The sequence below is a fragment of the Mchenga conophoros genome, linkage group LG3 (assembly GCF_057382185.1).
Source record: "Mchenga conophoros isolate Kocher_MC1m ecotype Shallow Benthic linkage group LG3, M_conophoros_male_GT1.1, whole genome shotgun sequence".
Classification (NCBI taxonomy): domain Eukaryota; kingdom Metazoa; phylum Chordata; class Actinopteri; order Cichliformes; family Cichlidae; genus Mchenga; species Mchenga conophoros.
This window is the reverse complement of record NC_140528.1, coordinates 67460111-67483834: the sequence shown is the minus strand read 5'-3', so window position 1 is coordinate 67483834 and position 23724 is coordinate 67460111. Positions and strand designations below refer to the sequence as shown.

The window sequence follows — 23724 nt, the reverse complement described above, 5'->3', positions numbered from 1 at the left end:
GATTTATATATATCTTTTCCATATGGGCAAGCTGGACTGACTGACACCCACATATAGTGAATTGCAGTAATCCAGTTGAGATAAAACAAACGCATGAATTGCTCGTTCCAAATTTCTAAAAGATAAAAAAGATCTCACTTTGGATAGGAGCCTTAATTTAAAAAAGGACTGCTGGACAACTGAATTAATTTGTTTCTCGAATGTAAGTTTGCTATCCAAGGAAACCCCCAGGTTTTTTACATGCGTTTTAACAGCACATGTTAGGTTGCATAAGTCCAAATCAGGGGCATTGAAATTACAGCTCAGTCCAAAAATAATTACCTCAGTTTTATCCTGGTTGAAGGTAAAAAAATTTGAGGCCATCCAGGTTTTAACTTCGTCAAGACATTTGACTAGCGATTCCATGGGCGTGGAGGTGTTTCTATTAAACTGAAGATAAATCTGGGTGTCGTCGGCATATGAGTGAAAGCAGATGTTATGCTTCCTAAAGATTAGGCCTAGGGGCAACATGTAGATTGAAAAAAGAATTGGGCCTAATACGGAACCCTGCGGGACACCACAAGTAAAAGGAGCTGGGGAAGAAATAAAATCATCAAGGCTCACGGAAAAAGTCCTCTCGGAGAGGTACGACCTAAACCATTCCAAGGGGATACCTTTGATACCACATTGCTCCAAACGGGAGATCAGAATGCTGTGGTCAACAGTATCAAAGGCTGCAGTTAAGTCTAGGAGCAGGAGCACAGCTGGGTCTCCTGAGTCAGTGATTAATAAAATATCATTAAGTATTTTATGTATGGATGTACTGGAGCAAAAGAAGCACCAACTGAAACTGAAGCTATAGAAGTCATGTTCTGAGGTGTAGTGGCAGTCATAAATAAATGACTTCATGAACGGTTTTCTGTGAAGAAGAGTTCAGCTGATATGCCAGTTTACTGACATTACCGCTATTGGTGTTGGTGTGTTTGTAGGCTGCACTGTCTACACTATCTGCAGTGGTGGTACTGTGCAAAAGTCTTGAGCCACACCTCAATTCTTTGTATTTCGTCCAAGGAACCCAGCACTCTTGAGCAGCAGTAGTTGGACACTGGCTGCTTTTTCATACATTTTTACTGAAAATTGTATCTTTAGGCACTTTGTTAAAAGTCAGTAACTTAATGAGTTGGTGGCTAAATAAAAAACCGAGAGAATTATAAGGGGAGTGTCCAGAGTCATTAGTTAAGCATGGCGGTGTTGGAGATCTTGTCAAAATTTAAGGAATTATGAGCACAGAAATGTACCATCAGATTTTGATTCGCCACATAATACGTTTGCTTGACAACAGCTTCATTTTCCAGCTTGACCATGATCTCACACACACTCCCAGTGCAGTAAAAGCATACTTGGATAGAAAAACACTCAGTGAAACACTATCAGTCTTGGATTAGTCTCCCCAGAGCCCGGACCTCAACGTTATTGAAGCAGTGTAGGATCATCTTGACAGAGAACCGAACAAACGGCAGAAACATCCAAAGAAGAGCTCTGAATGCCCTTCAAGACGCGCAGAGAACTATTCCTGAAGTCTGCTTAAAGAAATGACAAGAAAGCTTGACTAAGAGAGTTCAGACTGTGTTGAAGAATAAAGGCGGTAAAACCAAATATAACTTTCTGTACACTGTATAAAGTCTGTTTTTGACTTATATCTTTGTACATCATCTAATAAATCACTTCCCCTATTTCCCCATTTCCCTGGCAAAATATAAAGAAACTAGAGGTGGCACAAGACGTTTGTACAGTACTGTATTTGTTGTATCTGTGCTGACTCAGTGTCTTAGTGGTAAGTTGGTAACTCTATCCATCCGTTTTCTTAACCACTTCTCCATTTCAGAGTTGTGAAAGGGCTGGAGCCTACCCCAGCTGCCATACTGCAAAAGGCCGAGTATACCTTGGACAGGTTGCCAGTCTGTCACAGATGCTTTTTAGTTTGTTTATGAATTTTCCAGCAATATAATCTTACAATGATGTCATCATGTACAGAATATAAGCTGATGTCCCACTTTCTGAAGTTCTAACAGCCTAAAAATCACCATCAGCCACAGAAATCAAGTATTGATCGTACTCTGCAAGGAAATAGAAGAGACTTCTTCTGACTCCTCTAACCACTTTAAACAGATTAGAACATCTAACAGTACTCTGTGTATGTGACTTGATGGATTTTGTCTGCCTTTCTAAGCTGAACAAATGTGGCGAAGGTACAGCAGGTCCACAGCCGACTACCCTCATAGTCCTGAGCATATAGCAATGCCCTTAACATTAAAGCTGCCATTGACTTTGTCTTTAGGCAAAAACACGTATGCTACACCAATAACCACATTGCTCTGTTGACTTGTGGCTTCTGTCTTAAGTCTGCAGTCACTCTACCTGCCAGTTTTAAGTTTTCCACATCAAAAATGCCAGGTTAAATATTAGCACCAGTCAGCATATGTTTACAGGAAACAATTATCCTTTTCTGTAATGTTGTTCCCCCAAGATAAATGTGTAAAATAGAGTCCTCCCCACTGCATAATGTAAGTAAAACATAAAAAAAACACAACCCTTGCAGACCTTCAGTGTAATATTTCTCTGTCTGCTTAGCTAAGTAATTTTAATTAATGATGGGCAGTGATAGCAGGAGTTCCCCGAGCATGAAATCTGTTTTATAGCTTCGTTTGTACCTTTAAGGAAAAGTGCACATGGTACACTCCATAAGCTAAATCCACTAAACTTGAGAAAGCCCATATTTTCCTGACCTTTTGACCATTGGTAAATCCGCACTTTAAGCCTAAAGATGCCAAAGGAGAAGTCTTATCGATCTCAAGTATAGGCATGTTGGTGCTTAGGCCTTGGGGTTTAGGGTTTATTGCTGCTGTAAAAAAAGAAAAAAAGGAGAGGGTCTGCTTTTTCTGGCCTCCTTTTAAGAGCTCTAAGCAGTGAAGCAGTTTCCACCGGCATCAGCATTTACGCAGATCAGCCCCCTTGTATTGTTTTCCTGCACCGAAAGAGGGGAAATGGAAATGTAGACAGGGGGAATGAGGCGAGAAAGTAAGGAAGAGATATACTAGCTAGCTAAGTGGAAAAGTGGATTAGGATCCACAACAGAAACGCTTGGGTTGGTTTTATTACGACTTTGCCAGCTTTCGCGCGAGCGTGCGCTTTGGGGTGTGCGGCGTGTACATGCGTGTGAACATGTGTGCTCCTTCACTTGAGATGTGTGAATTTGCTGTTCTAGTGGGAGCTCTTTGCAGGCGGGTGCAGGAGGGGAAGTGTAACACAGACGGAGTGCAGCACCCCGAAAGAGTCAAGCCACTGGAGAGGTAGGGGCGTTTTAGTGTGTGAGTGCACGAGGGATGAATGCAGGGAAGGGCTGGAAGTGGCCTTGACACACTTGAAGTGTCATGGAGGCACATATAGAATACGATACATGCAGCTAGGTCTATCAGTACGTGGACATTAACACAATTCTAGACTTTATTTACTGCAAAGGACTTTTAGTCAAGTATTAAAAACAATCCTTATATTGTAAATGAAGCTGGTGTGTCCAGTTATTCTTGGGTACTTATAAAACTGGGGTTTGTTTAACCACTTAAATTAAAACTGAAAGCCTGAACATCAATCACATGTTAATTCTTTCATTTAAAATCTACTGTGGTGACCTGCAGATGTAAAATATGTGCGCCAAAGTGCACTAAAACACTAAAAAGTCTTCAAAGCAACTCTATACATCTCCACACAAACTAATGAATCACAAACAACGTGTTTAAAAAAAAGAGACCAAAAAAACCCAGTATTTTTAACATAAACAAGGACACTGAGTCTAATCTCATCGGACACGCTGTTCCACTTCTGTGTCACATTTACTTACTGTAACACAAGCGCGAATATGAAATAATGAAAGCTATATAAAACCTTTTTCCTCTGGGACTCCTCTCGGGACAAAGACAATAATACTAGCAGTTTCCTTGTTGACATTCAAGCAGTTTTTCTGAAATCATGCGATGGCATTTCAACAGGTTTTATGGGGCTCAGGGGTCACGAGATTTACTCAGCGCATGCCGCAAATCACCGCTTAAAGCGTCATTTCAGGTAATGAAGTAAAGGTAGTGATTTATAGGTGACTGCGTCAATATGTTCGCTTACATAATCCCAGCAGTGTGTGTTGCGATGGGATTCTTTTTGTTTGCAACCCATCATTTTTTCCCCCTTCATTTAATGCGTACTCTTCATCCCGCTCCCTCTCTTTCTCAGTCCCATTTCCCCTCCATTAGAAGCTCATATCCTAGTGACCTCCACTAACTCTCCGCAGACCACATGACCTAGAGAGTGCGGTGTCAAAGGAGCTTCTTATATCATTACACACCCTCGCACACACGCACACCCTAACCCTCTTGTGGCCACGGTAATTGCTATGACACGGAAGGTCATTTCCAGAGACGACACAGAATAAGGCCAAGTTGCAAGGGACTATTTTGCCATAATCTGACCCCATCTTCCGTGTGCGGGAAAAAGACAGAGGCGCGCGCGTGTGTGCACGTGCTAAAGTAATTATAATTTTTTAAAATCTTTCTTCACATTAATTTTCGGTTATTGTGCTACTGATGAAGATATCTATTTTTTTTGGCACAGCTCTGGGAACACGCATATTTGAACATCTTTATCTCAGTGCAGGGCCTTTGTGTGGGTGGCCAGGTTATATCGACGGGTACTTTTGTTTGTGCGTGTATATGCACAAGCCTCGGCGTGCCTCACTTTCGGATGGATATTGCTTGTTTGTGGCGGATCGATGCAGCCTACTGACTCGGCTCAAAGCCCAGTGAAAGGAAAGGTTGTTCGTTGAAATTCCGCTATTTGCCACTCGACTCCTCCGTTGATCCCCTTTGTTGAGGGTCATCGTGCACGGTGTCACATCAATCGACTGGACAGATTGAAATAGACAGAAAATATTTTCCCTGCTCAGACTGTATTCTTCAGACTCTTTTATCTTGCTTATCTTAGCGGGATCACAAAGTATGTCTGCATGGCCAGACACCACACTCGCTCTATAACAATGTCTTTCTTCATCTTATAGGCGCTGTTAAAGGTGGAATGTAAAGAAGAGTGTATAGAGGAAATGTATTTATTTACCTTCCCTGCTTACGTGAAACCAGTGCGGCGTTACCTTACACCGCATTTAGTTTGATGTCAGCAAGGTCTAAAGAATATCGAGTCTGTATTTAAATGAAGGTTAAGGCTTCACAAGAGGAGATGGGAAGAAAAAGTGAAACTCACAGGAATTAGTTTTAACTGCCTCCTTCTGTTTAACCTCTTAGTGGCTTTTAGATACTTTTCTTTAAAGTGCAATACGTTAAATAAGTTGCCTTAAAAGGTGTTGGTATTGTTTTAGAATGGAGTGTAATAGAATCCTAAGTGAGGCTGCTTTTGCTTTTCTGTCAGGCTTTAGTTAATCTCTTGAAACCACCCGTGTTGATGTCCTCCATCACTAGACACCGCAACTGTTACCAATCAGACGTTATTATGATCTGCTGAAGAAGCTACATTGTTTTGGCTTGATGGAGCAACCAAGCCACTGATCCCCGGCCGTGTCTTGTACTGGTGGACTGGAGAGGGAACATCACAAGCTACGTGCCAGGAAGCATCAGCAGAGAAAGGAAGCCCAGCTGGCTGGCTCTCCTAATAATATTCTCTCGAGTGGTCGCTTGTCAAAAGCCTCCAGCTATCGTCGCATTTACTCTTTTGTTCATTCTCTGCCTGTCGTTCAACAGGGTTGACAAGAAGTCACAGTCATGGTCTATATACGAAAATATCTGGGCAGCAGTACTACTGCTTCTCATGCTTGACCAGGGCCAGACTGGATGCTACACTGACTCACTATCCCACCTTGAGGTATTACTTGAGTGTCCGGGCCAGTGTAGCTACGGTTTCTCTGCATCGAAGTAGGAAATATGTCTTTGATATAATGGCCCTGCTTTGTATTGTTATGAAGCAGGGTTATGTTTATATGCATTTTATTCTTATAAAGAAAAGAACAAAACCATCAGTGACAACACTGTTTTTCTGTTGTGTATAGTGTAGTCGTTTACACATTGGCTTGGCCAGTGAGACACAAATCCCTTTGGCGTTTCGTGAGGAGTGGTTTAGCAGCTTAAAACTTTTCCAAATATTATTCAGTATATAACTTTAAGATTCTCTTAGGTAGTGCAAAAAAAAAAAAACTCCAAATGACACAACATGGTTAGGTTGTCTGTTGTGCTGCACTTCTGGTGACTTTGCAACATATTTTTGATTAATGTGGCAGCTAAGGTGGTTACAAGCTACTTGCTAGTAGCTAAGTGGCATTAACATGTGCAGTAGCCAGGTTAACATCTATAATAACTGCTGGGGGCATTTTTATTCAGCCAATCAGAAAAGGTCTGCTTAAAGAAGCGAGTGGCTTTAAAAGGGGAGGAGCTAAAAACGTTGCGGTTGAACTGAGAGGCTGCATTTAATTTTGTTTTCTTTTTAAATCTATTTGTTGACTAAAAACAAAAACGTTTTCGGTAGAAATAAATAGAATTTCATGCCACACACCCCACAGTTTCAGTCAGTGATGGTACACTGGAACAGTATACAAGGTGAATGTTGGATGAATAAGAAACAGAATGTTGGCATCAGTAAAGTCTTCTGTGGTTGTCCGTCCATCCATCCATCCATCCATCCATCCATCCATCCATCCATCCATCCATCCATCCATCCATCCATCCATCAATTCATCCTTCCTTCCTTCCTTCTTTCCTTATAGTTTTCCTCTGCAGTAGCTTTGTGTCTCTTAGTTGGAGAACCCTGCTCATTATTGAAGTTTCATAGTGACTGGTGGAGGCGTACAAATGTATAAAATTCATGGAAAAACCAACCTCACTCTGTTCCACCAGAACCGCTTCAGTCTGCCTCGGCATTGATTCTGTAGGTCTCTCTTGCGTTGCTGGAGTGATGAGACACCTTTCCTCCAAAGGATACTCCTTATGTGTCATTTTGATAGTGATGGAAAGCTCCCATGTGTGTTGAGTTCTGGTGATGAGAAAGCCGTGACATCATTTTCATAATTACCAAACCATTCGGAGACCTCTTGTGTCCCCTCGATGAGTCCTGAAAAAGACCATTTCCAACAGGATAGAAAAGGTTCATCAGAGGATCAAGGTGATCACCCGGAACAACTGTGTATTGATTCGCGCTGACCCTCACTCTAAAGGAGGGCATCGAGGGTGCTCAAACAGAGCAACAGATCTTCCTGAGAGGAGGGGTCAAGGATTTTCCTTTAATTATTACCCGCCTGCACACTGCACTCTTTGTTTAGGCTCATCCTGAACGTTTAATACATGCTCTGTTTATCCATGCACAGATTACATGGCTGTATTTATCAGCTTCTGATTCATATATATATATATATATATATATATATATATATATATATATATATATACATATTCCATGCTTGGTTTGTTTTCCTGCAGGAAATTCACTCTATCTTGCTTCATCGCAGCCTGCTGCTGTTCTTTTGTACTTTTAGCTCACTTCGTTGTGTTTCATGTCTTTATTCCCACATTTCTCTTTGTGAAAATTGTTAGTTTCATTATATTTAATATGGCCCATTTGTCCTCTCCTTATTTGCTATATTCCTTTTTTTTTAGCTCAGGGTTTTGAGCTTTAATGATTCCCACTGGGAGTATTAAAGTTTGATCGCATTTTAACTTCTCTTTTGAGATCAGCGGGTGGAACTCAATTCGTAACTTTATGTGGTTTTCTGACGCCGCTTTATAGACTCTTTGTCCTCTATCAACCTGGCAATCGCGCATACACGTACGCAGCAACACCACGCTGCTCCTCCTACACAGAGAAGTGAAGCCATACTTACATTTCCAGAGATTTTTTTCACTGTCTCTGTCTGTTTTGTTTTTTTTTCTTTTAAGGCATTAATCCAGCTACAGAAAGCTACTTAGAAATCCAATGAGCTGCTGCTCCACTTCTTCATTCTTTTATTAGGCTATCACAGCAGGAAATGGAAAGTGGCAGGTGGACGTCCATAAATGAGATTTGCGACCACTAAAAATGAGCCTCGGGAATCTGATTCACAAACACGCCGAAACTGCAAATAAAATGTGAGCGAAACTCGCAAATAAGCTCATCACGGGCCCTTGTATCTTCTTTTATGTGTGAAGGCGCTGTGTGCAGCTGTGGTGTCCTCTGATGTGCTGCAGACCATGGCACTCGTGTTCAGCGGGGCAGATGTTATGTGCGCCACCGGGGATCCAACCTACTCCACCCCGTACCTCTTGGCTCAGCGCGCTGGCCAGAAGCTGCAGATGGAGTTCCTGCACCAGAACAAACTGTGCGGTAAGCAACTTTGTTACTGTCTCCTCTCACTTTGAAGCATCCGAAAAGCGCGTTTCCGCTGCGCATACTCGTTTTGCTTCATTAACGAAGGCAACGGGAGTTGTACTCGGAAACTTTTCCGTGGTCAGTGTTCAACACAGTTGAGGTGCCAAGGCAACAGAAAGAATAACTCATGTATTCTTTTGGCCGAGTTAAAAAAAAAAAAAAGAAAAGAAAAAAGCTGACACGTTCTCATAAATCTGTGAAAAGGCCTTTAAACCAGGTGTGCAAGTTGGACTTTTACAACCATCAGCACCACATATATTCTGCCCCTATCCCTTCTACTTTAACAAGCCAATCATGTTTAAAGCCCATACTCACCGCTGTGCCGCCACGTTCATAAAAGCACAGAGGGAGTTTTTATTTTTTCCCTCCCTCTCCGCCGTGAATAGGAAATAAAGACAGAAAAACCCACAAATATGAAGCTGGTGAGTTTTAAGTTAAAAGTTCTCTCTCCCTTTTTCTCTTTCTCCATCTCTCCCTCTGTCTACTTCCCCCCCTGCACCCACCTTTTGTAATACCCACCTAATGTCCCCGGTTTGGAGGCACGCCACAGATGTGCTGTGTCGTGTGGCTTCCTCGTGATGGATGTGGGTTTTTTTTCTTCTCTTTTTTTGCCGATGTTGAGGACGTATTAAATTAGAAGCGCGAGCCGGGCTGCTGTTGGCTGAGGCAGGTGAGGGAGACTTTCGCGGGGACTGTAGTTTACATAATGTATGCGCTGCATCTGTGTGCACTTGCCGGCACCGAGCCTGTTAGGGACTCTCTAATTGCTAGCGTGGGTCACCTGGTTACTGTGGCAACGGCCATTACTTGGAGGTGTGCTGGCGAAGCGCGCGAGCGGACGGCCAGATAAATGCGCGCGCATTCTTGCGGCACGCTTCAGACGTACTGTCGATCTGAAATGTGTAGAAAGGCCACGTCTGTGTGCTCATTATGTGCCTGCGAGTTGCAGGGCTTCATCATTAACAGATAGATGTGTATGAACAGAGTTTTCCTGTCTGAATAAACTGAACATCTATTGTGGACAAGCAGGTCCAGGGCCAGGGAGGCTACTGAAAACCAAAAATATGACTCCTGCAGACTGACTCTATTCTTTGGCTGTAACGGAGGGAACAATCACCACTGCAGCACTTTGGAAATTAGATCTAAATGACAGAGACAAGGAAAGTGCTCCTAAACGTAAAGTTTAGCCAGAACAGAGACCTTAAGGATGACTAAATGTCTCTATATATGTGAAACTGGCAACATGGTACCACAATCTTTTCTTAATATCCTGAAATAGCAGCTCAGTATCCCCTGAAATTACATTTATATTTGACAGTTCTGCAGCCACATGATTTATGTTCAATACCAACTTTCAGTACCAATGTAGGAAGCAGTGTGCCTTTTATTTAGTAAGGCAGAAAGTACAGATGTGGAGGCTGTGGTGGTTAGGTGGCTCTTTGCAGGAGATCAAAGTTTAGATCGTATCTCAGCCCAGCAGTTAGGCTTGGTGTCAATTTGCATACTTCTTGCATCTTGTACTTGATGCAAAATAAACTCACACTTGTGTAGCGTGAGAATTTTAGCCTTAGGCTGTATTTAAAAGATGGACATGAGAACAGTTTTTCAATATAAATGCCACCTTCTCAGTATTTTACAATCAGAAGTGAGGAACAAGGACACTGCATATGTTACGGTATGGTTTAATCACAAAGTCTGCTCAACCCAAAAAACTCGAGTGGGTATTATACAAAATAAACATTTTATATGGCTTGAAACTAGTAATCTCAGTGTCCATCTAATGCTACAGTCACACCAGAGAAAACTGTGGTTGGAGATTGCAGCATGATCAGAATTACAGCGACTGTGTGCAGTGAACTTGTGATCTTATTGCCTGTCGGTCTGTTTATCAGTCAGATTGTGATGTAAGTGGGTCAAGCTGGGGATTGAATGCAATCCGTTAGTGACAAATCTGTGAAAATTGCAGATCTGTTGCTGTCGACATACGCAAAAGCAGCTCCTGACATTCACACTTCAACCAGAACCTCATAGATTTAGAAACTCGGAAATTCCTCCAGAAATAGTGACGTCGTTTCTGCAAGATGGAGATTTTACTGCAAAGTGATGTAGACAACCCTGCTTTTATATAGGAATATAACCAGTATACAACCAGATGGCAACCAGTTGAGTCCACTGAGCTGTTACGCTCATTGGAACGGACTGACTCAGATTGATTCCAGTGTTTGTGTTGACTGTTTATAGATTTAATGGCGAATAAAATTGTTTACAATTAAATTCTGCCTGTTCAAGTCAGACTGCCTCGCTGGGAACCACCTGTGCAGTCACTTTGTGATTGAAGGTGCTGCACATTCAACCTCTGGACAACCAGTTGTGGCAGCTATTTGTAGTTGGTCACAAGGAGGTTGGCAACCTGTGTTATTTTAGTGTGGATGGACTTTTATGTAGGCTTTACGATTTTAGCAGAGCGTGTAGCCTCTCACTGCACACATTGCTCAGTTTTTTCGCAGTGAAGATGACAGCATCCACACACCCATCCATCCACCCATCCATCCATCCATCCACCCATCCATCCATCCATCCATCCATCCATCCATCCATCCATCCATCCATCCACCCATCCATCCATCCATCCATCCATCCATCCATCCATCCATCCATCCACACACCCATCCATCCACCCATCCGTCCACCCATCCATCCATCCATCCATCCATCCATCCATCCATCCATCCACCCATCAATCCATCCATCCACCCACCCACCCATCCATCCATCCATCCATCCACCCATCAATCCATCCATCCATCCATCCATCCATCCATCCATCCATCCTCTTCTACAATTCAGGTTTGCAGGTGGGTTGGAGACTATCTCAGCTGCCATAGGGTGAGAAGCAGTCTACACCCTGGACAGGTCGGCAGTCGCAAATCTAACACAGATATACAACCATTCACACTCACACATTTGGACAATTTAGAATCACCAGTTAACCTAACCCCACTAACTGCATGTCTTTGGACGGTGGGAGGAAGCTGGAGTACCCGGAGAGAACCCACATAGACACACGGCGAACAATAATGCAGAAATGTGATGTGAGACGAATTCTAGTTGTTGATTTTTATTTTTTTGAATCATAATCACTACCATTGTAGTGAGATCTTAGGTTTATATGGAGCTTTGTATCGTGCATGTGTTTGGTTCTGCTTTTGATTTCAATTTGGCTCACTATGGATGTAGCCAGCGACGCTGCGGGACTGGGACCTCTTTGTGACGATCTGCTGTACATATGCAGTCCGCAGACAGGCTGGAAATGTCAAATAAGTGAGAGACAGACTTGCGTGTTAAGGTAGATTTAGTAAAACGAACTACAGCCACGATCAAACATGTTTTTCATCATGGTTGCACAGGTGCCTACAGGTACTAAAGATTCCAAATAAAAGGCCGAGAGAGGAGACTGTCCTGCTGTTTTATGTGATGGAAAGAAAAATAAATAGTTGTGCTGTGAAAAGATTAAACCTCACCACAAAATGTGTCCGGACTCCCTCTTCTGACATTTTCCTACTGTTGGACGCATTGTCAGATCGCACAAAGCTGCAGAAAGCAGTATCTGCATTGTTTTTGTGCGTGTGGGCCCCCAGAGTTTGCAGGCAGACTCGTGAAAATTTTGATTAAACAGAAAATGAACTTTTTCATTTGTTGTGTGCAGCGTTATGTCTGGCAGATTCCGGGAACAATTCAATACCCACATGACACCATCCCTACTGTATAGCATGGAGTTGACAGAGGGAGGAATAAAAGGAGAAACACAGCAGCCAATATTGAGGGCAAAACTGAGTTCAGAGCGAGTTTGGAGTTTGAAAAGACCTCAGCCTTACAGTTGAATTTTCCAGCAGGATAACGATTGAACACATGCAAGGACAGATATAGGTATTTTAAGCATTTGCAGAAGCAAACCACTATGTCTGGCTGTGAGCAAATTTCTTTTTTCTGCCCGTTTGCTTATCTTGTAAAACCCAAATTCACATAAAGAGTGACCTTCAGGCCTTTATTCGACCACCACGTCGTGCTGTAAACCAGACAAACCCGGCCTATTTCAAAACTCGCTATCCCTGTGGTGTCAGACTGGAATGAGCCAGCAATAAACAGGCACCCTGAAGAATTCTTTCTCCTAACAACTAAACTCCAAATCGGACTGCCTCTTGGTGTGTGTGTAAAACATCGCCGCTGTCTCCGTTCACAGTGTGAATTGCGCTCCCAGTTTGTGAAAATAAGAATAGGGACAAACCCTCTATTATCCCAGGATGCGGTGAAGCCCCCCAAAAGCCAAAAACCAAAGCTGCAAGCCCCGCTTTTCCCAAAACCGTCTCCACACTCTGCTCCCCCCATGGCGGCTAATTTGTAGCCCCGGTGTTTGGACATCTGCTGATAGCAGATAGCATGGCCACTTCATTAGCTTCCTTTCTCTGCGTGTTTGTAAGGAGGGGGCCTCCACGGACCTCATTCTCATGCTCGCACCTGCTCGCCTCAAAGCACCTCGGGACACTGTAGGAGCACGTTCCTGTGCACATTACCATCCCGGATTCTATTAAAAAGCCAATGGTAGCTTTCCGTGGCAGTGTCTCTTCACATTTTAGGAACTCCCCGAGGGCAGCTTCGTTGATGCCTCTATTCCTTATAGTCAAAGGCTTTCCCTGTGATGATTTCTTGTATATTTCTAAGTTCCTGTATAAACTTCATGTCTGGTGTATCTCTACCTCCAAGGAGACCTTTATAGATGAAATTGTTAGATATAATTTATAGCAGCAGTAGTCGGTGTCGAAACCTCTACAGCGATTTAAGTCATTCTTGATTGAAAAGTCACATGGGGGTGTTATCGTAATATTGTGTGCCATCTTTTGTGTTTGAAGGGCAGTGCAACTGTATGTCCATCTATAACCCATTAATGCCAGGTATTTTATATTTGATGCTTGAGTTTTTGAGACTTCTACATCTGATGTAGTGGTGCAATATTTAGGCCCATGGCTTAAATAGAAGACATGGAGGACTGGTTTGGCCAATCAAGTCTTGTGAGACCAGGCAGAACATTCAGCATAACAAGTTGTTAGTGTTTATTGCATGTTCTTCTGCATTATTCACCCTCTGAATATAAGACGTGATGTGTGTGGCTGGTCTTATAAGTAAAAGAGGCTGAAAAGAAGGTCCGTGGCGTCTCCAGGCAGAATCTGAGTCACTACGTTTTTACATGGACAGCAAGATCCAACAGTGAGGCATCAGCGGGGAGTGACTCGTGATTTTTGACAGAACACTTGTCAAAAAGAGAAAAGGCTTTGTGGTCACGGCAGATGGTCACCCCTCTCTGAGGGGTTAAAAGGGAGTTTTTCCTTCCCACTGTCGCCAAGTCCTTACTCCTAGGGAGTCATTCATTGACAAATGTTGCTTTGTTGAGCTAGTGAGGACACAGAAACAACCAAGCCAGAGTTTGAACAAGTAACCTTCTTACTGTGAGGTGACAGTGCCGTAAGACGTCATCAGGGTGAGCCGATCCCAACAAACTAAATGTGGGATGATGTGGGACACGTTAACAATGCTGGGAGGTGGTCAGATATATTATATTTGAATGCATCTTTGGGTTTCAGTAAGGCTATAGCATTAGATAAGCTAACCTTGACTCACAAAATAATAAAAAGCCTTCCTATTATGTGCATTAGGTAAAAGTCAGCCTTTAAAATAGCGCATGTCCTGCAGAACCAGTCAAAATAATGGGACTCTGTCTCCAGATACAGGACAGGGGAGAAGAAGTGCTGTGCAGTCTCACATACAGAGGGACATCTGGTTTCCCAAAATGTCAATTTTAGAAGGATTTAAGTTGCATGTTGTTCTTTGTTTATTTGACCCCAGTTGAACCAGAGGGTGTCCTGTATCTGGTGCTTGGTACAGAAAGTGTTCAAATGCAGTGTCGTGGCTGCCGTGAGACTAAAGGGAAGATGTCAGAAGACTGAGTCTCAATTATAGAAGACTGCAGTGAAAGAGTGGTTGGTGTCTGCAAAGATTTCAGGTTTCAGATTGGGCTGCAGCTTTCTTACAATTTTTAAAATGACGTGTATTTGATCTTACCGAACAGACAGTGTTTTCACTTAGAGAGTGCATGTTTTTATTCATATTTCCACACCGACTGTGGGCCTAAATTTCATTTAAAGTGATATTAGAAAGGTCTTAAAAAGCATTACGTGTAACTTGTTTAAGCCTGAAAGAGCAATTTGACCGGTTATAGAAATATTAGATAATACAGCTGTTAAAGCAGCTCCTCCAGCAGATAATATCAGTGCAAAGCGTGGCATAAAGAAAAGCCTGCTCTCCTCAGGACTGCAGCACTTCTCTGTAAACGCAAAACCCCTGCCATCTGAACTATTTGTAAAATGCTAAACCCCATAAAAATTGTACAAATGTTGGCTTTAAGCTCACAGTTTTAACGAAACGACTTGCACATCTTGTTGCGTAACACCCGCCCTGCTAGGCATCAGCTAATGCCTACAACTGTGAGGAGAACAATGTAAACATGTAAATAGTGTTTTATGGAGGCTCTTCACTCCACCCAGGAGGCCGTTGTACTGTGAAACCGAGCCGTACAGCAATGCCTCTTACTTTTGGCATCATTCCACTCCTTAAATGACACACCATGGATTTGGAGGCAAAGAAGTTTTATTGTTGTCGCCCTAGCGTCCCTGATGCCCTGAATCTTGCGTCACATTAAAAATTTATCTGGCAGACTTTTCAGTGTGGGTAATAAAAGGAACACACACACACACACACACACACACACACACACACACACACACACACACATATATATATATATATATATATATATATATATATATAGAGAGAGAGACACTAAATCAAACTCGCGTCTCTATTTCACCCCGTTGTTAGCTTCAATGCAAGACTGGCAGGTTTTTTTTTCTGTCCTTGTTGACATTGTTTATGTTTTCGACCAGTTCCCTCTGACTGTACGCAGGGCAGTAAGAGGGTTAGGAGGTCGCAAAAAGCTGCTCAGTGTTTGGGTAAATTAAGGTGAAGTGTTTGTTTGTGGATGGTTTGAATTTTAAAAGTGTTTGTGTGTGTTTGTGTATGTGTGTGTGAGCATGGCCTCCAGCTATACAGCTCAATAAATACAATAGTTTCTTTTTCTTTAATCCTAAGAATGACTATAAGTTTATACACTGAGGAAACCTCTGGCTCTTTTTATCTTTAGCTGACTTAGGCGTTCCTTTACGCTCTTCCCGCACGTGTTCTGTATTTGTGTTATCGCTTACCTCATTGCTCTGTGCGCGCGCGTTTGTGTAGGTGTGTGCGTGCATGTGTGTGACCGAGCTCCTCTGATTACCCCACTGTCCACTGCTTGTTGGGGACCACTTTGTGACCGTTGCCGTGGGCGACCAGATGGCTAATTGAGCACTCTGTCATGTCACCTCCCTTCACAGGGGACTGAGCCAATCGGCGCAGGCCAGACTTCTCAGCTGCCGCCCCCACAGACATCACAGTCCCATCTTAACAGAGTCCAGCTTTAGGGGCCCAGAGGGGTTGTTTAGAAAGCTCACAAAGGGAGCCTTGTTACAACTGATACCACATCAAGCCACTGGCTTATTTACATTTTGTCAATCTGAATGGTCGACAGTGGAAAATGTGTGCATGTGCGTCCGCGTATGTGTGTGCGTAGACTCACTTCCCGGCAATTTGACTGCGAAAATCATATTCCGTGTATTTATGATGCCGTAATTGGCAGACATATCCTCTGTTAGATTCACAGCTAGATTACAGATGCTGCTAACTAACTTGGCACGGCATTCCTTGGCATCACATCAAAAGTATATTACTTGTTACGAATAGCCAAGAAAAAAGGCCTGTGTCCTGCAGAAATGATGCTGCTGCTGTTGGGATGTTGCTTTATACGAGCTCGGCTGTAAATGGATGAAGGATGACGTGCATTTGTGAGCTGTTTTTCAATGTAATTTTCCCTTGAAGTCTTCATTGATATTTACTTGATAAACTTGGCCAGAATCACAGTTACGTAAAGAAAAAATGCCAAAACTGATGCATGTTTATTAATTAAATCATTGATGGATTATTAATTAGCATTAAAACTTTTTTATACTTCTTATATTTTGTTTTTTTTTAATAACTTGCTAAAGATTAATTTGGCTATTGCAGCTGATGTTAGTGCTGAATAATGTAGTAGCTACAAAGGTGATGTAGTTCTTGCCTGTTGACCAACAACAATCCATCCAAGTTCAAATGGAGCATTTGGATTTAATAAGTGGATTTTGTACTGAAGGCTAATTTTTAAACATGCTATTCAGGGTGGGAACTACTTCTTCTTGGACTCTTTTGTGTACCCTATGATGCATCATGGCCCCGAGAACCATAATTATATAGATATGCATCTGGCTGAGGGCCCATTTAGCTCACCTGGTCGAGGCTCAACAAGGCTCAACACAGTGGCCTGGTTTAAGTCTTGACTGGGACCCTTTTGCTGCATGTCTTCTCCCACACCCATCGTTCCACCTTCCTGTCTAATTTTAACTGTCCAATCACATAAAAATGAAAAAATGCCCATCTGTGTATTTTGTCAGCTCCTTCAGTTAAAAACACAATGAAAATTCTCTGAATTTTTAATATTCTTTTGACTTTTATCCCCGTATTAGATCTTTGAGCCTTTAAAGCATGCAAATGCCCCTGTGAAGTCTGAGCGTGAAGGTTTTCTCCTATTCAGAAATGATACTTTTCACACCTACGAGTCTGCAGGGGTCATAAATGTCGTCATCAGAGGGTGAACATGAGGCTCCGTGCAGACGTTGTGTAGTACGTCTATAAGGACTCTGCACTGCAGAGGCACCGACAACACGTGGTTCCTGCACGCAGACTGCCAAACAGAGTAATAACAACAACTTACTCAACCATGGTGTCTGAGGCTCTCCAGACGGGAGCATAATCCCAGCCTTAATGCAAACTGTATGACGTGAACAAAGCAGCAGCTGCAGAGACTTGCAGGAAAAGGGAGGTTTGATTTCCTACTTCTATAGAAAAATGAACATAGACATTATGACTGAGGGAACACACGAGCATTATTAAGTGGACAAAAATAAGCTGAACGGATATTAAGTCATAATGTTTTTCTTGTTTTGTATTCAACTTTAAGGCAGAGTTTGATCTGTTCTTATATCTCTCTAACATTGGCTAACAGTTTGCTAATAAGATGCTGCAGTAACACAGGCCCAGAGACTCCTCGATGACCCCCTGATAACCGCTCGTCTCCAGGGGGGAAAATGCGTATTCCCTTACCAGTTGCGCGTTTGCTTGCTGTCGCTGCACAAAAACTGGCATATTAGAAGAGGTGTATAGTGCTGCACTAAAAAACCTCTTTGCAATTGGTTTGGTCACCAGCAGATTACCACAGTGTCAGTGTTTCCATGGAAGATGCCAATTAGTCTGTTATTACTCACCAACTATTTGCTATATGGTTGTGAGACTGTAAAGAGAGCAATGAAAACTGCGAATGGACGCACCATTAATTTTCAAAATAAAAGCCGTGGCTTTTGAAACCTATTGGTTTCAGTGGTCTTCAGTGTCACTGTGTTTAGTTTTGTCCACATTTTGCCACGTTTTTATCAATTTTTGCTACCACTTGGTGATCAGGTAGCAATTGTTTGTGAAGGACTTGGCAGCTTCTAAACAAATAACGCGCTACAATAAGAATGCACTACTGACCAAAACATTCGTAAGGTGGTTTTCCTGTCCAGTACCCTGCTTGCAAGTGATTACATCTAGCAGTAGCCTAAGTTTGTTTCTTATTCACATTTCTCTGTGTATTTCTAATAGGTTGCTTGTTTGTTTTAATATGAGAAAAACATATTTTTTATGTTTTGATATGTTTTTATGCCTTTAGAACCCTTTGAACCTTTACGTTTGACATGGATTTGAAATTGCAATATATATACTGTCCTTATTTGTGTTTGAGTCTATAATTACATTTCAGTTTTTAGAGATTCATGGCTTGTTCTCTTCTTGGTTTCTTTGCACCACTGAAACAATTTTGGACAGTAAAAAAAATGCTTTCTATAGAGACGTATGATTTTTGCTGTAGTTCTTAAATGCTCTGTAAGTTGGGCTTCTAAATCCTTTTTTATTACGTGCTTACTTGATAGTTTACTTCAAAGCAAAGAGTATTAATGCACATTTGAACACAATTAGCTCGTCTGACATAATGAAACTACACACATAACGATGTTCAGAATAAGCTTTCTTGTTAAATTAACTGGCTGTTTTTTCGCTGGGGAACGATACGCCGTCCTGAGAAGAGGCATTAGTGGTGTTACTAAAGGGTAGAAATGTCACTTCAATCAAAAGTGGTTTCAATTAAAGTTATTTTACCTTGCTTGATGAGGGAGCTGGAGGTAGTGAAGATAAAATCTGTAAGATATTTCCAAGGCTTTGGCAGAAAATTGAACCCCAGAATTGAAGCTAATTGAATTTGAGAATGATAAGGTTGAATGTGGGGAGCTCTTGAAGTTTGCGAGAAAAAGAGAGAAAAATGAGTGACTTCTAATTTTAATGGACAAAGATGAAGCGAGGACACAGTGTAGAAATTATTCGGGTTTTTTTAACAGATACAGCACGTGGAGGACTCTGCCACGAAGTGCTCTCACAATGCTGCGTCTTTGACTTTGTCACATGGTCACTCTCTTTCAATGTCATGAATAAATAAACACCACCTTGTATAATCACTTTTTATGCTGCTTGTGAAAAAAAAGAAGATAATACTGTGCTGCTTTATTGATGCCCACGGGAAAATGCTTTCCATATGTAGGTCAGTGCATGAGTTCAAGAACAGCAATTGTGAAGCCAGTGGGGATTCATTGTCTTGCTTATGGGTCCTTCAGTAGTGTGAAAGCCTCCCAGAGCTGGATCGGGGATTCACATATTCGGCTTGAAGGACAGACTTTTCAGTCAGGTATTTTATACGGATGACACTGGGAGAGAAAGCTCGAATCACGCGTGGGATTGGTGTTATTTTAATCTAAAACACTTTCCACATCCCAAATCTGAACAGCAAAATGAGATCTCAGCAGTGATTGGCATGCACTGGAGGCTGGTGTTAGGGGATCTGTTAGAATATCAGCTAATGCAAGCAGTGATTGTCATGTTAGCGTGTGTAGTGGAGCCACTGTACTATGGTTAGAGGGCAGACGCATCACCTTGTTGCCCCTTTCAGCAAATGTTCTTTGCAAGTGAATTATTTACTGAGTGGAATTCTACAGGAGAGAGATCACAAAGTTATTGAATACAGTATAAAAAATTACCCCAGAAAACAGCTTTGGGTGCACTCGGTTATTTTCCCATTGCCGATAACTTCGTCTATTTATGTGATTTTGCATATCGTATGATTGTTAAACCAATTTAAATGCTCACTTATTACGTTAAAACAATTCTTAAAAGCTGCAGTAGGCAGAGATCTAGAAAAGCTGAACCAACCGAAAGCACCACTGGACAGGAAATGGCATTTGCACTACAAATTAGGCCACACTCTCACTGGGCCACACTAGAGACTGGTTCGCGACCCACTGTAAACCTTTCCCTGACCGGTTGGTGAGTGGTTGCTGGAGGTTGCTGGCTATTGGTAGATAAATTTGTTTGCAAAGAGGTATACAGTGGTCTACCAAAAAACCTCTTTGCAACTGGGTTGGTTGCTAGTGGATTTCTGCAGTTAGCCATAGTGTGCATATGTCAACTACTAACCAAAAATGGGGAACAGTCGCCTCAAAGTAAGCTTTTAAAATTTGTTGACTCCAGCGGTAAGTCAAAAGTTTTGTTCAAAGGGGAACATTTCCCATTTCTGGACTGTCCTGCACTTCTTGCAGTTTAACCACCACTTGGCAAGTGGTTGGAGAATGTTTGGCATTTTGCATGCAGAATACAGACAACCACGGCAACTTGCTAGTGATCAAAGCAATTACTAGGTTTTTGGTGCAGCGATATATATCTTTGTGACCAATTGTACTGGCTGAATACCAGCAACCTACAACAACCAGGAGTTCAAACCCTAATCTCTCAGGTGAAAATGTCATTGGCTTTACTCCATTGCACCACAGCTTCTTACTTAATACTTCATCCCTCTGGGCCTCTACTTCACCTGATCTGATCTCTCTCCGGATACTTGAATAAAAGTAATAAGTAACTATTATTTTTTTCTCCAATGTTGCTTAAAAAATCTGATTACTCCAGCTTTAATTTTGCTTTGCATCCCTTGAGAAAAAGGTAACATAAATGGCAGTAAAGGAATGAATGAATAGACGGGTGCCATTACATTCTTTGAGGAAAACCATTTCTTTGCTCATGTGTTCCTCCTCTGCTTCCCTTGTAGCTTTCCCTCGACTGGACCAATGGTCAGAGAACGCCTGCCTGCCTGAGGCTTCCATCTTCATGGACGGTTTCCTCTACATCTCATCTTCATCTACCAAGGCGACGTTGGACCGTCGCGGTAGGGATGGTGAGTCAAAATGGCACTTTTGCAAATCACAGGCAAGTCCAATCCATCCATCAGTCCATTTGTAAGCAATATAAGCTGCATGTTTGTCAGAGGTCTCCTCCAGTTAAGCGCTGATCGATCAATCAGTGTCAGTCTGTCAGCTGTCAAACTGCCAATCGTTTAATCTGTACAGCAAGCAGTCACAGTCACAACGATCAATGAATTTGTCTTTCAAACGAGTTCTTCCTCGTCCTCTGGGAGGTCTTGTCAGACACAAGTATGTTAGATGAATCATCAGTGAATGCACTACGGAAGCACGGAGCAAATCTGACAAAAAACTACAACAAAAAAACAAATTAAAGAAAGAATTTTAGCACAAATCCGTTGGAAATGTACCTGAGATGCCTTCTCCAAAACTTCAAATTTCTCTTTCTTTTGTCTTCCAAGCGAGTTTAAAACTTTTAATCAGCTTCCATTTCTCACCCAACTCATCAGCTGCTGCTGAACCTCCTGCTCTGCAGTGGTCCCACTTCTCCAAACAGCTGGAGCATTTCTAGGGCCCATGGGTAATTAGGAGAAGGAGCCAGCTTTGGGTAATGCCTCTGGGGAAGGGGGTTATTGGGAAGGTGGAGGAGTGGGACGAGGGATGGGGGAGAAACACTACCTGCCACTTGAATGAGCTAAATCTCCTTCATGTTCAGCATGATCTACCTCCATTTCCATTATCCCACACATGCACTGCTCTCATTGGCGGTTGTACATGCTGGCTAATGAACAGGGCTGAGGTCTGGGGAAATTGCCTCTTAGAGAAAATTGTGGAAAATTTAGCCGAGTATCTCTCGAAAAATCTCATTATCCGCACAAATGAAATTCATTTTCATTTCATTTGTTAAAGGATAATTCCAGTGTAATGCAACTTGACTCTTAATTTCATAGTTTTTGGCCAAAATTTGTATTAGCCATAATAACGTGGTTACTCACTGAGGAAATGGGGAACAAGGTGATTTCATTGCAAAAGAAAAAAGCTCGACAAGAAACCAGAATGATCAAATGACCAGTTTTGAAGTGTATCTGAAAGGGAAAAAAAAGTCAGATTAATTCATTTTTTTTATATTCTGGTCATGTTGTATCAACAGAATGAAACTAGAAAAACTGAATTTACAAATTATTATTATTTTTTATTCATGCCTTGTTCTTCATGTTTTTCATTAAAATAGAAATGAAAGCAAATGAAATGGTTAAATGTTATTCTGTAACGCTATAGAGCAGGGACGGGGAACTTGTTCTGCAGGTTTTAGCACACCTGAATCAAATGATTAGTTCATTACCAGGCCTCTGGAGAACTTCAAGACATGCTGAGGAGGTCATTTAGCAATTTAAATGAGCTGTGTTGGATCAAGGACACATCTAAAACCTGCAGGACACCGGCCCTCGAGGCCTGGAGTTCCCCCACCCCTGCTATAGAGCCTTCTACGCATTACACATAAGGCCATGTCCACACTAATACATTTTCGTTTGAAAACGCATCTTTTTCTCTCCGTTTTGGCCCTCTGTCCACACTGAGACGGCGTTTTCACTCAAGGAAAATGCAGCGTTTTGAAAACGCTCTCCAAAGCAGATACATTTGAAAACGCAGTTTTCGCCTCGCAGTGTGGACAGCGAACCCGGAGCCTTTTCGAAAACGATGACACATTTTAGTCATGTGATGCAGTCACGTGACCAATTAAACTAAGATAGCAGAGGGCATTATACAGCAGTTGTTTTGTTTGCTCTGAATCTTGACAGCCTTGTTAAAGATTAATATCAGTCTGTACATGCGTCAGATAGCTTTTCTTCAAATTCTTTAATTCTCACTTGCTTTTGCAACTTTGTACTTTTGTGTTACTCGCAGCAACAACTCCACCTCATTGTTAGAAAATTGCCTGGGAAGTAGAGCCGGTCATCTATCCAGTACCTGCTCCAGTCTACATGCTGAAGTATCCTTAGGCGTACTTTGACATGCTGAGTTGCCCCTGATGTATCCATCAGAGGTTGTGTGTGTGCGAATATTAGATGAGGTGCTTGGATATAGAAAGAAAAGCACTTGTATGAATGTGACTGAGTGAAGGAGGCTTGTAGTAAAAAAAGCGCTTTGAGTGCTCTGTTAGCGTAGAAAAATACTATATAGTTACCACTCCATTTACCATCTTGTATCCTAATATAAAAGCCGAGATGGAACGTGAGTACATGGGTTGTTGTTCCACATACAGCGGGTGTTTCAGACAGAGTACTACAGGTGCCCATTTTTGTTGGTCACTGTCGTGCATTTTATACCACTTGCAGTCGCCGCGCCATCTCCTCAGATAAGTGCTTGTGATATTTCCTCCAATAAATACCTTGTTATTTCATCAATTATAGAAAACCACGCAGACACGGCTTTTGTGCTTTAATGGTGCTTTAACTGCAGCTGCTGAAAAATTCAGAGGGGTTGGGTTCAAAACTCGGTGTGTTCCAACTTCTTCAATCACAAGGAAACGCTGTCAGGACTTTGCGAGCGCAGAGGGGTGAGGTATTTTTGAATGTGCTCTCCTGGATGTCTTTTGCTCGCAGGCTAATGGTTTGATGGTCTATAGATGCACCAAAGTCCTTAATAATTCATACAGTAGCTTGTGCTCATGGCTTAATAAAAGCACTCTGCCACAGTGTCTTAAACTTCACCTTCTTTTTTTGGCTTGGAGAGAGCTCTAGTGAGCTGTTGTGCTTCCACTGATGGGAACTAGTATGTGTAAATTAATTTG

The 23724-nt window shown here is 42.1% G+C and overlaps 1 protein-coding gene across 3 annotated transcripts in view; it reads left to right on the top strand.

Annotated features, from left to right (window-relative positions):
- The window catches only part of arap2 (ArfGAP with RhoGAP domain, ankyrin repeat and PH domain 2), a 167618-nt gene that overhangs the window by 83506 nt on the left and 60388 nt on the right, over positions 1 to 23724 (top strand). For all 3 annotated transcript variants that reach the window (XM_085266827.1, XM_085266829.1, XM_085266828.1), the window contains exons 14-15: positions 8205 to 8379; positions 20843 to 20968. In XM_085266827.1, coding sequence (XP_085122953.1) covers positions 8205 to 8379; positions 20843 to 20968 — 301 coding nt within the window. The remainder of the gene's footprint in view (positions 1 to 8204; positions 8380 to 20842; positions 20969 to 23724) is intronic.